General features: G+C 57.3%; 1 protein-coding gene across 1 annotated transcript; it reads left to right on the forward strand.

Moving 5' to 3' along the window:
- The first annotated feature begins 405 nt into the window (after positions 1-405).
- Positions 406-3,512, forward strand: LOC149501791 (uncharacterized). Its single transcript, XM_089731650.1, has one exon. It carries the CDS (start codon positions 1,119-1,121, stop codon positions 3,504-3,506), a length of 2,388 nt encoding a protein of 795 aa, XP_089587776.1. The 5' UTR covers positions 406-1,118; the 3' UTR covers positions 3,507-3,512.
- The last annotated feature ends 6,813 nt before the right edge of the window (positions 3,513-10,325 follow it).

The following is a 10,325-nucleotide window of genomic DNA, read 5'->3' on the forward strand; positions in this document are numbered from 1 at the left end:
AAAGTCCACTGAAAAAATCTCAGTAAATGTCTACCACTTTACTGAAGTTATATTTCATCCCATATTATCTCATCTCATTTCATTTAATTTCATCCCAGTTGATTAATGTCTCAATTTAATCACCTTCATTTCATTTCACTCCATAATATCATTTTTCATAAAAATATGAATATAAATTAAAATAAGACATGGCTTAAAGGTCTCAGTAACCAGGTCATAAAATCCCTTAAAAAAATTATTTTTATTTCATACCTACATTACGTAGGTACGGTATAGTACCCGAGGGACCTGGGCGGGCCCCCCGGCGCGCACTCTGCGTGGCCGGGGGCTCCGTCTGTGGGGGAGTTTTGCTGGACTTCCACCGGGCGCGTCCGTAGGTGGCGGATAACGGGATCCTTTGGGAACAGTCCCACTCCCAGAGGTATCGTCCGGTCTTTTTCGTTGCAAGGATTCCTAGGTGTTAGGTAGGTAGGTTAGGTGTAGGGGTAGGGTAGCCTAGTTAGGCTTTGCAACGAAAGAGATCGGACGACGCGGACCAAAACCAGCAGGGGGAGTTGCGGGCTCTCCACCCCCTTCACTCGCTGAAGGGTGCTCCTCCTGGAGACGCTCGGGCTCCCTCTCTTGTCCCCTTTCTTCCCCCTTTTTTGTTTTTTCTTCGGGTCACGTCCGACCCGTTTCGGACGTAACCCACGGGTGGTGGTGGGCCACTTTTGGCCTGCCCTTTGATGGAGAAGTGAGCCAGCGTTGCTTACGCATCTTCCGGCCGCTGGTCGCCATGTCCCCGGCTTCGGCTACAGGGGCACGCCCTCCAGAGGGGGGTACCGGTATACCGGCGTGGCTTCGTCGTTGCTGCTCTTTTGAGCGTCGGGCGGTGGTTTGCCGTGTTGCTCGTTGCACTCGGCGGGCCGCCGGCCAACCCGTAATCCTCACCGCGTGGGGGACGGGGGCCGCTGCCGCGAGGCACGGGGCCGCGAGGACGTAAACCTCTTTAAAAAATGCCCCAATCCTAAGCTCTGGTGCCCGGCGATGGGATGAATGGCTGGAGGGAGTCCAGTCCCGAGGGTACCAACCAGACCCCAGGGGACCGACCCCTGGTTAATAAAAAGGAAAAATGAAAAATGGCACATGTTAAAAGTTTATTACCCCAGGAGGGTACCTCCCGCTCTGCGGGAGGAGAATCCCTCCGTGCGGTCGAGCGATCGGCCGCACGCTGCCCCACCGTTTCTGGGGGGGGCAAACATTGCCACGACGAAGGGGGCGACGGCACGGGTCGCGTAAGGGACCGAGTTCCCACCGTGCTACTGGAGCGCTGCGACAGCCTGTTCTCGCTTCACTCGGCGCGAAGCTCCGCGAGGGGCGACGCGTCCAGTGGGAGAGAGACGCCAGTGCTGTTCGCTGACAGCGCGCAAAAGCGGACTCGGCGGAAGCGGAAGTCGGCTCGACGGCCGGCGTCCTCCGCTCCGTCTGACTCGTCCGAGGGTGAGCCTGTCAGCGCCAAATATATGGCGTTGGCGGAAGGGCCGACGGCTGCTGTGGCGCCGCCCGCCACTGATTGTGACGATAGTCTTCCTCGCGGACTGGCTGCTGCCTCCTCGGCGCATTCCAGGGCCGCCTGCCGTGAGACGAAAAATAGAGAGAAAATGGGAGAGGTCGAGCGCCTTGAGCGCTCCCTAACGGAGGTGGGTCCTTCTGACCCCCTCCGAGCTTGTAATATTGTAAAAGATATGGTGGCCACTATAGCCACAAAATCGGCTAAAGGGCTGAAGGGTGATTATGTGCGGGCCCTAAAATCCGGCGCGGCCACCTTAGAAGAACGGATAAAGGATGTCGTGGACCGCACCACAACGACGGAAACGGCGGGCTTGCGACAGGAAGTGGCCCTGCTGCATGCCCGCCTTGAAGAGGTATCGAACGAGAATGGCCAACTTCGGGCGGAGAATGGGCAGCTGCGAGTGGACATGGCTGAGTTGAGGACTATGGTGGCCGACCTCATGGAGCGGCAGCGCAGCTCGGCCCCTGCCCCTCCTCCGCCTGAAGCGGAAGAAAACCAGGAAGCTGAGGAGCAGAGACGGCAGCTCCTAATACTCGAGGCAAGGAGTTCAACCGTCGAGCGCGCAAGACCGCCCCTTGCTCACGAGGCGAAAAACGGGGCCCCTACACCGGCACCCCGCAGGACTGTGGCCGCAAAAGCTCATAGCGGCCCCAAGAAGTCAGCCACACCTGCGAAGATTCCCGCTGCGACTGCCTCCACGTCCGCAGCTGCGAGGGCTTTGAAACCAGCACCCGCAAAGAAACCGACGTCCGCTCCTGCCCCGTCCCAGCCTGCGAAGGCAGGGCCCGGCAGGAGCCGGAATAAAAAGAAGGGGGGCGTCAACGCCGCAAAACCGGCCCCGACTCCCCAGCCCCGCCCGCTGCCCCCTGCCCCGGCCAATATGGAAGAGGCCTGGACGACGGTAGTGCGGCGTGGGCCCAAGAAAGTGGCGGCGCCTGCTGCGCCGCGCCCCAAGCCCGCCCCTGCGGCCACCGCTCCCCGCCAAGAGGGTCGAGCGGAGCCGAGGGGCCGACCTGGACGAAGGAGGCCGCGCGCCCCGCGGTCGGCTGCAGTGGTAGTGGAGCTGCTGCCGGCCGGCAAAGAAAAGGGCATCACCTACCACGAGGTGATGACCCAGGCGCGCGGCGGCGTGAATGTGGACGCCCTCGGCGTGGAGGGGGGCATCAAGGTCCGGCAGACGGCCAACGGGGCTCGTCTTATAGAGTGCCCCGGCCCCAACACAAACGCCGCGGCCGAAAAATTGGCGGCCCGGCTGAGGGAGATCCTGCCGGACCCCGAGGTGGTGCGCATCGCGCGGCCCGTGAAGATGGGAGAAGTCAAAATCACGGGCCTCGACGAGTGCGCCACGAAGGAGGAGGTCGCCGCGGCCATCGCGTCGCAGGGCAACTGCGCCCTCGCCGACGTCAAAGTCGGGGAGCTCCGGGCAACCTACTCCGGTACCCGGACGGCGTGGGCGCGTTGCCCCATCGCAACGGCGAACCTCCTGGCCACCCCTCCACAGGGTCGGCCTTCAGATAGCCCAGGATGGCTGCGCGTGGGCTGGGTTGTGGCCCACGTGCAACTGCAGGAGAGCAGGCCGTGGCGCTGTCTTCGGTGCTTCGGCACCGGCCACGGCCTCGCCAAGTGCCCCTCGACAGTGGACCGCAGCAACCTGTGCTTCCGCTGCGGCCAACCGGGGCACAAGGCAGCCTCCTGCACCGCAGCCGCGCCGCACTGCGTCTTGTGCGACGCGGCTAAAAGGAAGGCCGACCACCGGGCCGGGGGCCCGGCGTGCAAGTCCGCCCCCTCCTCTACAAAAACGAGGAGGGGCGGAAAGAAAAAGAAGCCGGCTGCAACAAGGGCAGCCGGCGAGTCAGTTCCCGCCGCGGCACCAGACGAGCCGCAGGGCGGGACAGACGAGGGAGCGATGGACGTAACCCGTAATGGGTTGCGTCCATCGCTTCCTCCAATGTAATTTGAACCACTCCGCCAGGGCACAGGATCTCCTCGTCCACACCATGGCGGAGTGGTCAATCGACGTCGCTGTCGCCGCGGAGCCTTACTTCGTCCCCACCGACCAGGACTGCTGGATCGGGGACGTCGACGGCTCCGTGGCCATCGTACTAAGACAGTCCGCGGCGTTACCCCCCTTGGATATGGTGGCCAGGGGACCCGGGTACGTCGCGGCTAGGATCGACGGGACCGTCGTGATCGGGGCGTACTTTTCTCCGAACAGGAGCCTCGCCGAGTTCGAGCGGTTTCTGGGCGGGCTCGAGGCGCTTTTACACCGCCTCGGGTCCCGCCCTGTCATCGTCGCGGGGGACTTCAATGCCAAGTGCACGGCTTGGGGTTCCCCCCGCACGGATGCGCGAGGCGAGGCCCTTTCGGAGTGGGCGATCGCGACCGGCCTCTGTCTCCTAAACAGAGGCACGGTCGCGACTTGCGTGCGGTGGAACGGGGAATCTCACGTGGACATGGAGCCTCTGGGTTTGCGGAGGGACTTCGGTTCCCTCTGTATTTTATACCGTATGTTCCATGGGGAGTGCTCTGAGGAATTGTTCGAGATGATACCAGCATCTCGTTTTTACCATCGCACCGCCCGCCACCGGAGTAGAGTTCATCCATACTACCTGGAGCCACTGCGGTCATCCACAGTGCGTTTCCAGAGATCTTTTTTGCCACGTACCATCCGGCTATGGAATGAGCTCCCCTCCGCGGTGTTTCCCGAGCGCTATGACATGTCCTTCTTCAAACGAGGCTTGTGGAGAGTATTAAGCGGTAGGCAGCGGCTTGGCTCTGCCCCTGGCATTGCTGAAGTCCATGGGCGACGGTAACCACTCACCATCAGGTGGGCCGTATGCCCGTCTGCCTACAAAGGCAATAAAAAAAAAAAAAAAAAAAAAAAAAAAACATAACGTTCGCGTCCCCGTCCGCCGTGCGCCGCACCCGCGGCTGTCGCGTACTAGAGGGGGCGGAGACGCTCTCGGACCACAGATACGTCCGATTCGAGCTCTCCGCCTCCTCCTTGTCATCGTCGTCAGCCGCGGGCGCCCGCGGCGAGGAGGAGCTCCCGCAAGGTGCGCCCCGTTCGTTCCCCAGGTGGGCCTTGAAACGGATGAACAAGGAGTTGCTGATGGAGGCGGCCGCTGTTGCTGCGTGGGCGCCAAAACCCGCGCGGCTCGCGGACGTGGATGCGGAGGTCGACTGGTTCCGGGGCACCATGGCAAACATTTGTGATGCCGCCATGCCCCGGGTCGGCCCCCGAGTACCACGTGGGGGTGCGTTCTGGTGGTCGCCCGAGATCGCAAGACTCCGCGAGGAGTGCGTGAGGGCGCGCCGCCGGAGCGCACGCCACCGCCGCCGCCGTCGTCGCGACGCTGCGTTCGCGGAGACGGCGGCCCAGCTGCACGCTGACTGTCGTCAAAAGCAGACGGCGCTGCAGCTGGCCATCGGCGAGGCCAAGAAGCAGAGCATGAAGACTCTCCTGGAGTCGCTCGACGAAGATCCCTGGAGGCGCCCATACAAGATGGTTCGCAGGAAACTGCAGCCGTGGGCGCTCCCGGTGACCGAGCGGCTCCAGCCTCGGCAGCTGCGGGATATAGTCTCCGCGCTTTTCCCGCCGGCGGCGGGGGGGGACTTTGAGCCCCCCCAGATGGACGCCACGTGGGGCACGCCTCCGCGTCGCCCCAGCGTTCCCGCAGCCGAGGAGCCCCCTCCCCCTATCACGGGGGCGGAGATCCATGCGGCCGTGTCCAGAATGAGAGCGAAGGACGCGGCCCCCGGCCCTGACGGCGTTCACGGCCGGGTCTGGAGCTTGGCCTTCGAGGCCCTAGGGGACCGGCTCGGGGGCTTTTCGAAGCGTGCCTCGAGTCGGGACGGTTCCCGTCGAAATGGAAGACGGGCAGACTGGTCCTTCTGCGGAAGGACGGGCGCCCCGCGGACTCACCCGCGGGCTATCGCCCCATCGTGTTGCTGGACGAAGCGGGCAAGATGCTCGAGAGGATCGTCGCGGCCCGCATCGTCCGGCACCTGACCGAGACGGGTCCCGATCTTTCGGCGGAGCAGTACGGCTTCAGAGAGGGCCGCTCGACTATCGACGCAATTCTGCGCGTGCGGGCCCTCTCCGATGAAGCCGTATCCCGGGGCGGGGTGGCGATGGCGTTATCCTTAGATGTAAGGAACGCCTTCAACACCCTGCCCTGGTCGGTGATCGCGGGGGCGCTGGAGTATCACGGCGTCCCCGCATACCTCCGCCGACTGATCGGCTCCTACCTCGAGGGCAGGTCGATCCAGTGCATCGGACACGGTGGGGCGATGTACCGCTTCCCCGTCGAGCGCGGTGTTCCGCAGGGGTCCGTCCTGGGCCCCCTGCTGTGGAACATCGGCTACGACTGGGTCCTGCGGGGCGTCATTCGGGGACCCCTCCCCGGGCTCAGCGTAATTTGTTACGCTGACGACACGTTGGTCGTAGCTCCGGGGAGGGACTACCGGGAGTCTGCCCGTCTGGCGTGCGCAGGCGTGGCACACGTCGTCACCAGGATCCGACGGTTGGGGCTCGAGGTGGCGCTCGACAAAACCCAGGCCCTGCTCTTTCACGGGCCGGGACGAGCGCCGCCTCTGGGTGCCCACCTCGTGATCGGAGGCGTCCGCGTCGGGGTCGGGGTGACCGGTCTTCGGTACCTCGGCCTCGAACTGGACGGTCGGTGGAACTTCCGCGCTCACTTTGAGAAGTTGGGCCCCCGACTGATGGCGACGGCCGGCTCTCTGAGCCGGCTGCTTCCAAACGTCGGGGGTCCCGATCAGGTGGCGCGCCGCCTCTACATGGGGGTGGTGCGGTCGATGGCACTGTACGGGGCTCCCGTATGGTGCCACGCCCTGACCCGCCAGAACGTCGCGGCGCTGCGACGTCCGCAGCGCGCGATCGCGGTCAGGGCGATCCGAGGATACCGCACCGTCTCCTTCGAGGCGGCGTGCTTGCTCGCCGGGGCGCCACCCTGGGACCTGGAGGCGGAGGCGCTCGCTGCCGATTACAGGTGGCGTAGCGACCTCCGCTCTAGGGGGGAAGGGCGCCCCGGCGAAGGAGTAGTTCGAGCGCGGAGGCTCCAATCTCGGCGGTCCGTGCTGGAGGCGTGGTCTCGCCGCTTGGCGGACCCGTCGGCCGGCCTCCGTACCGTCGAGGCGGTCCGCCCGGTTCTCGCGGACTGGGTGGGCCGCGACCGCGGATGCCTCACCTTCCGGCTGACGCAGATGTTGACCGGCCATGGGTGTTTTGGCCGGTACCTCTTTAAGATAGCCGGAAGGGAACCGACGGCGCAGTGCCACCACTGCGCGGACCGCGACGAGGAAGATACAGCGGAACACACGCTGGCGCGTTGCTCTGGATTCGACGAGCAACGCGCCGCCCTCGTCGCGGTCATTGGAGAGGACCTCTCGCTGCCGCGCGTCGTGGCTACGATGCTCGGCAGCGACGCGTCCTGGAAGGCGATGCTCGACTTCTGCGAGTCCACCATATCGCAGAAGGAGGCGGCGGAGCGAGAGAGGGAGAGCTCTTCCCTTTCCGCACCGATCCGTCGCCGTCGAGCCGGGGGCCGGAGGCGGGAATACGCCCGTACGTCCCGGCCCCTGTAGGTGGCGGCCTCCCCCCGGTGAAGGTCAAGGGGCGACCTGAGGGGGTGAGGCCGCGCGGCGCGCTACCAGCACTCTAGCGCGCTGCCGTGGAGTGAATAGAGCGACCGGTCGACGGTGTATCGCGTCCCGACCCGGCAGGCTGGTTCTGGTCCAGCGGGGTATTCCGGGACACCAGCGGCACCGTCTGGGCGGCCCGACGGGCTGCCGTACCGAGACGGCCGACGTTTCAGAGCCTTCGATTCGCCTCGAAGGCTCCGTCGGCTGGGCGTCCTTGGGGTGAGCCGCGCCGTCTGGTTGTAGTGTTGACCGCGGTAGCCCCCCTACCTCATCCGGGTTCTGACCTCGGAGGGGATCGGACGTCGGGTGTAAGAGTGCAGAGGAGTCGTTTAGTGGGTGGGCTCTAAAATCCTTGGGCCCGCGGTCTGCTCACAACACCATGCAGATCGTTGAGTCTCACATACCCCGCGCGCCCCTTTTGCGCGGGGACCTCGTAGGAGGTTCGGCCCTCTACCCGAAAAAAAAAAAAAAAAAAAAAGGTACGGTATAGTAATCGGCAAACTTCTTGAGCAAATGACCTTGACTGCGCAGAACCGAATTTTAGATCACTTTGGTGGTGAGGGTGAGGCGCGACGGCAGGGGAAATCGTATCGAGCGCGTTATTGGTAGATCAGTCGAACCTTGCGTCCCGCACCGCGCCCTCATTCCGCTTGCTCCCAAAAGTACGCTTGCGTACAGTGGAAAGTCTATCGTTATTAATCGTTAAGTTATTTGTTATAATTGCTTGTGGACTTTGTTGCCATTGCTATTTGTTGAGTTTGTTGATTTTTTATAAAACATACACTATGCCGTGACAAACTGGTGTAGTACTTAAAAGAAAGGGTAGAAAATTTGTGTACGACGTATATTGCTTCTTTATAAAACAGGGGAAGAATGATATGGAAAAATTAAAACAGACTTCGGAAGCAACAAAAACATCAGTGAGTACTGTTAGGTGCATTATTAACGAAGCTAAAGGCTCTGGCTTGCTCGCCGTGTTTCGGACTCCGGGTAAGAAAAGATCAGGGAAGAAGAAAGTTACCGGAATGGATAGTTTCGTTCAATCTGTAATAAAAAGGCTTCGAAAATTTTAAAGAAGATATACATTTTAATGGCTCGGAATGAAGCTTACGACGGATTATGAAAGAGCTAGGCTTCAGATGGAAAAAAAGAACAGAAAATAATCGGAAGCTGGTAAATGAAAAAAGTAACATTCGATTACTACGAATCGAATATCTTCAAAAAATAATTAATTATAGATAAAAAAGAAGACCGAATCGACCGAGTTGTAAACTACGCCGATGAGCCCTATGTCGACTCATCACGATGATAGCGACTCGGGTGATGAAAACAGTGATGATGATGATGGTCAAGATTATGATAACGAAAAAAAAATTACAAATACCAGCTTCGCTTCAACTGAACCAAGACCTGGCAACAGCTCTAGTTTTGACTTAATAGAAGGAATATCTATTTTACCCCAAGATTAAATTATTACAATTATTAACCTATATGTTTTGTTGATGTTCTAACAAATATATAAATAAATACATATGTTGATTTTAATAATTTAATAGCATTATGACGCAGAGTAAGTAATGTTTTTGCACGTGAGTGTACCATGCGCAAACTTACCCCCACTACGTCAACAAATGCTCAAGAAGTTTGCCGGTTATTATACCTAAAATATAACTCTTGGGCGGTCAACGGTCACTAGAACGCAGAACTCTGACCGCTATCTGTGTGCGCGGGCTCTTAATCTGGCAATTACACAGGCAAGAATCATATAGCTTAAACATTTAATGTCGGTCACACATGCGCGCAAATATTCGTACATTGTACGAATGCTTGCGCGCATGTGAAGGGCCATCATACATTCATTCGCAAACTTAGCGGCTGTGCAAATGCGTTTGGTACTCAATTTGCGAACCCGTTTGCGCTTCCTCCCACACTTGTTTACGAATGTCTCACGAATTTCTCTTCTTTTTTAATTCACCAATCGAACATTGAAGAGAAAGGGAGTTTTTAATGCTTTCCCAGGCGTCCCTTGGCTGTTAACCATTCTGTTTTTATGGGATTTCTTTTGAGGGTCCCATATGGTCGATTCGTTTTGCAGGAGTTCAATGAACTCCATCACCTTAGTGTTGTTCCAATCCATAATTAAGGTACGCTACACAGTAGACGTCACGAATGTGTGGGAGACTACACAAATAATCGCGGTTCGCGTGCTTTGATGTCCGTTGAAAAACCGACACAGCCTGGAAAAACACGAATGCAGCGAAAACTTTGCATAATCATTTGCAAATGTCGTCCTACACTTGCGGGTTTGCGTATTCGTGCGAATATGAGTACGGTATAAAGCTATGGTCACAAAAGAACTTGTCCGTTAAACCAAAAATAAAATGGAACGCAATTAGGTAACATTCTGGAATGAAAATTAATGAAATTACCTAAATACATTTTTCTTTCTTGAAAAGCGTGACAGAACGCTCTTCACTCATAAAAAAAATCAGTAGGTACCTACATCAATTACCCATTGTTTGGATTTTGGTAAAATTGCAGACTACCAAACAAATTATATAGGTGTTATCCTCATCGTTTTACTGTAGATCTGCGACTGATGCTTACTGATGTTAAGTTTCTGATCTTTTTGATAGGCAAGGGGCTTACTGATAACAGATTTAAAAAATATATTGAAATACATGTATTGATTGACTAACTGAACCATTTTTATTTTATTTATACTGGTTCTTCAGGTGTTTTTTAAAAGTTAATCGGACGTCTTTATGTTTCTTGAAAATCACATTGAAACATTTCGTGAAATAGATTTAAACTACCTAATACAATTGTTTTAAAAATCATTGCAACATGCTTATAGGAGCATGAGTTGAAAATGAATCGACTGATTTGGATGTTTTATTTATTTATTTTGGTTGTTAGTTATTACAACAAGATTTGAGTGGGGAACATTATTGGAAAAGTCACTGGATGACTGAGTTCTAATAATAATAAGTTAATAAATTTATGGCAGGCCCACTGCAGCTCGTCTACACATACGATGAAGCTAAAACCTTCAAAGGTTTTAGCTTCATCAGGTAAGCAAAAAAAAGGCAGAAAAATTAAAATAAAA

This window comes from Bombyx mandarina, chromosome 12 (assembly GCF_030267445.1).
Source record: "Bombyx mandarina strain Sakado chromosome 12, ASM3026744v2".
Classification (NCBI taxonomy): Eukaryota; Metazoa; Arthropoda; class Insecta; order Lepidoptera; family Bombycidae; genus Bombyx; species Bombyx mandarina.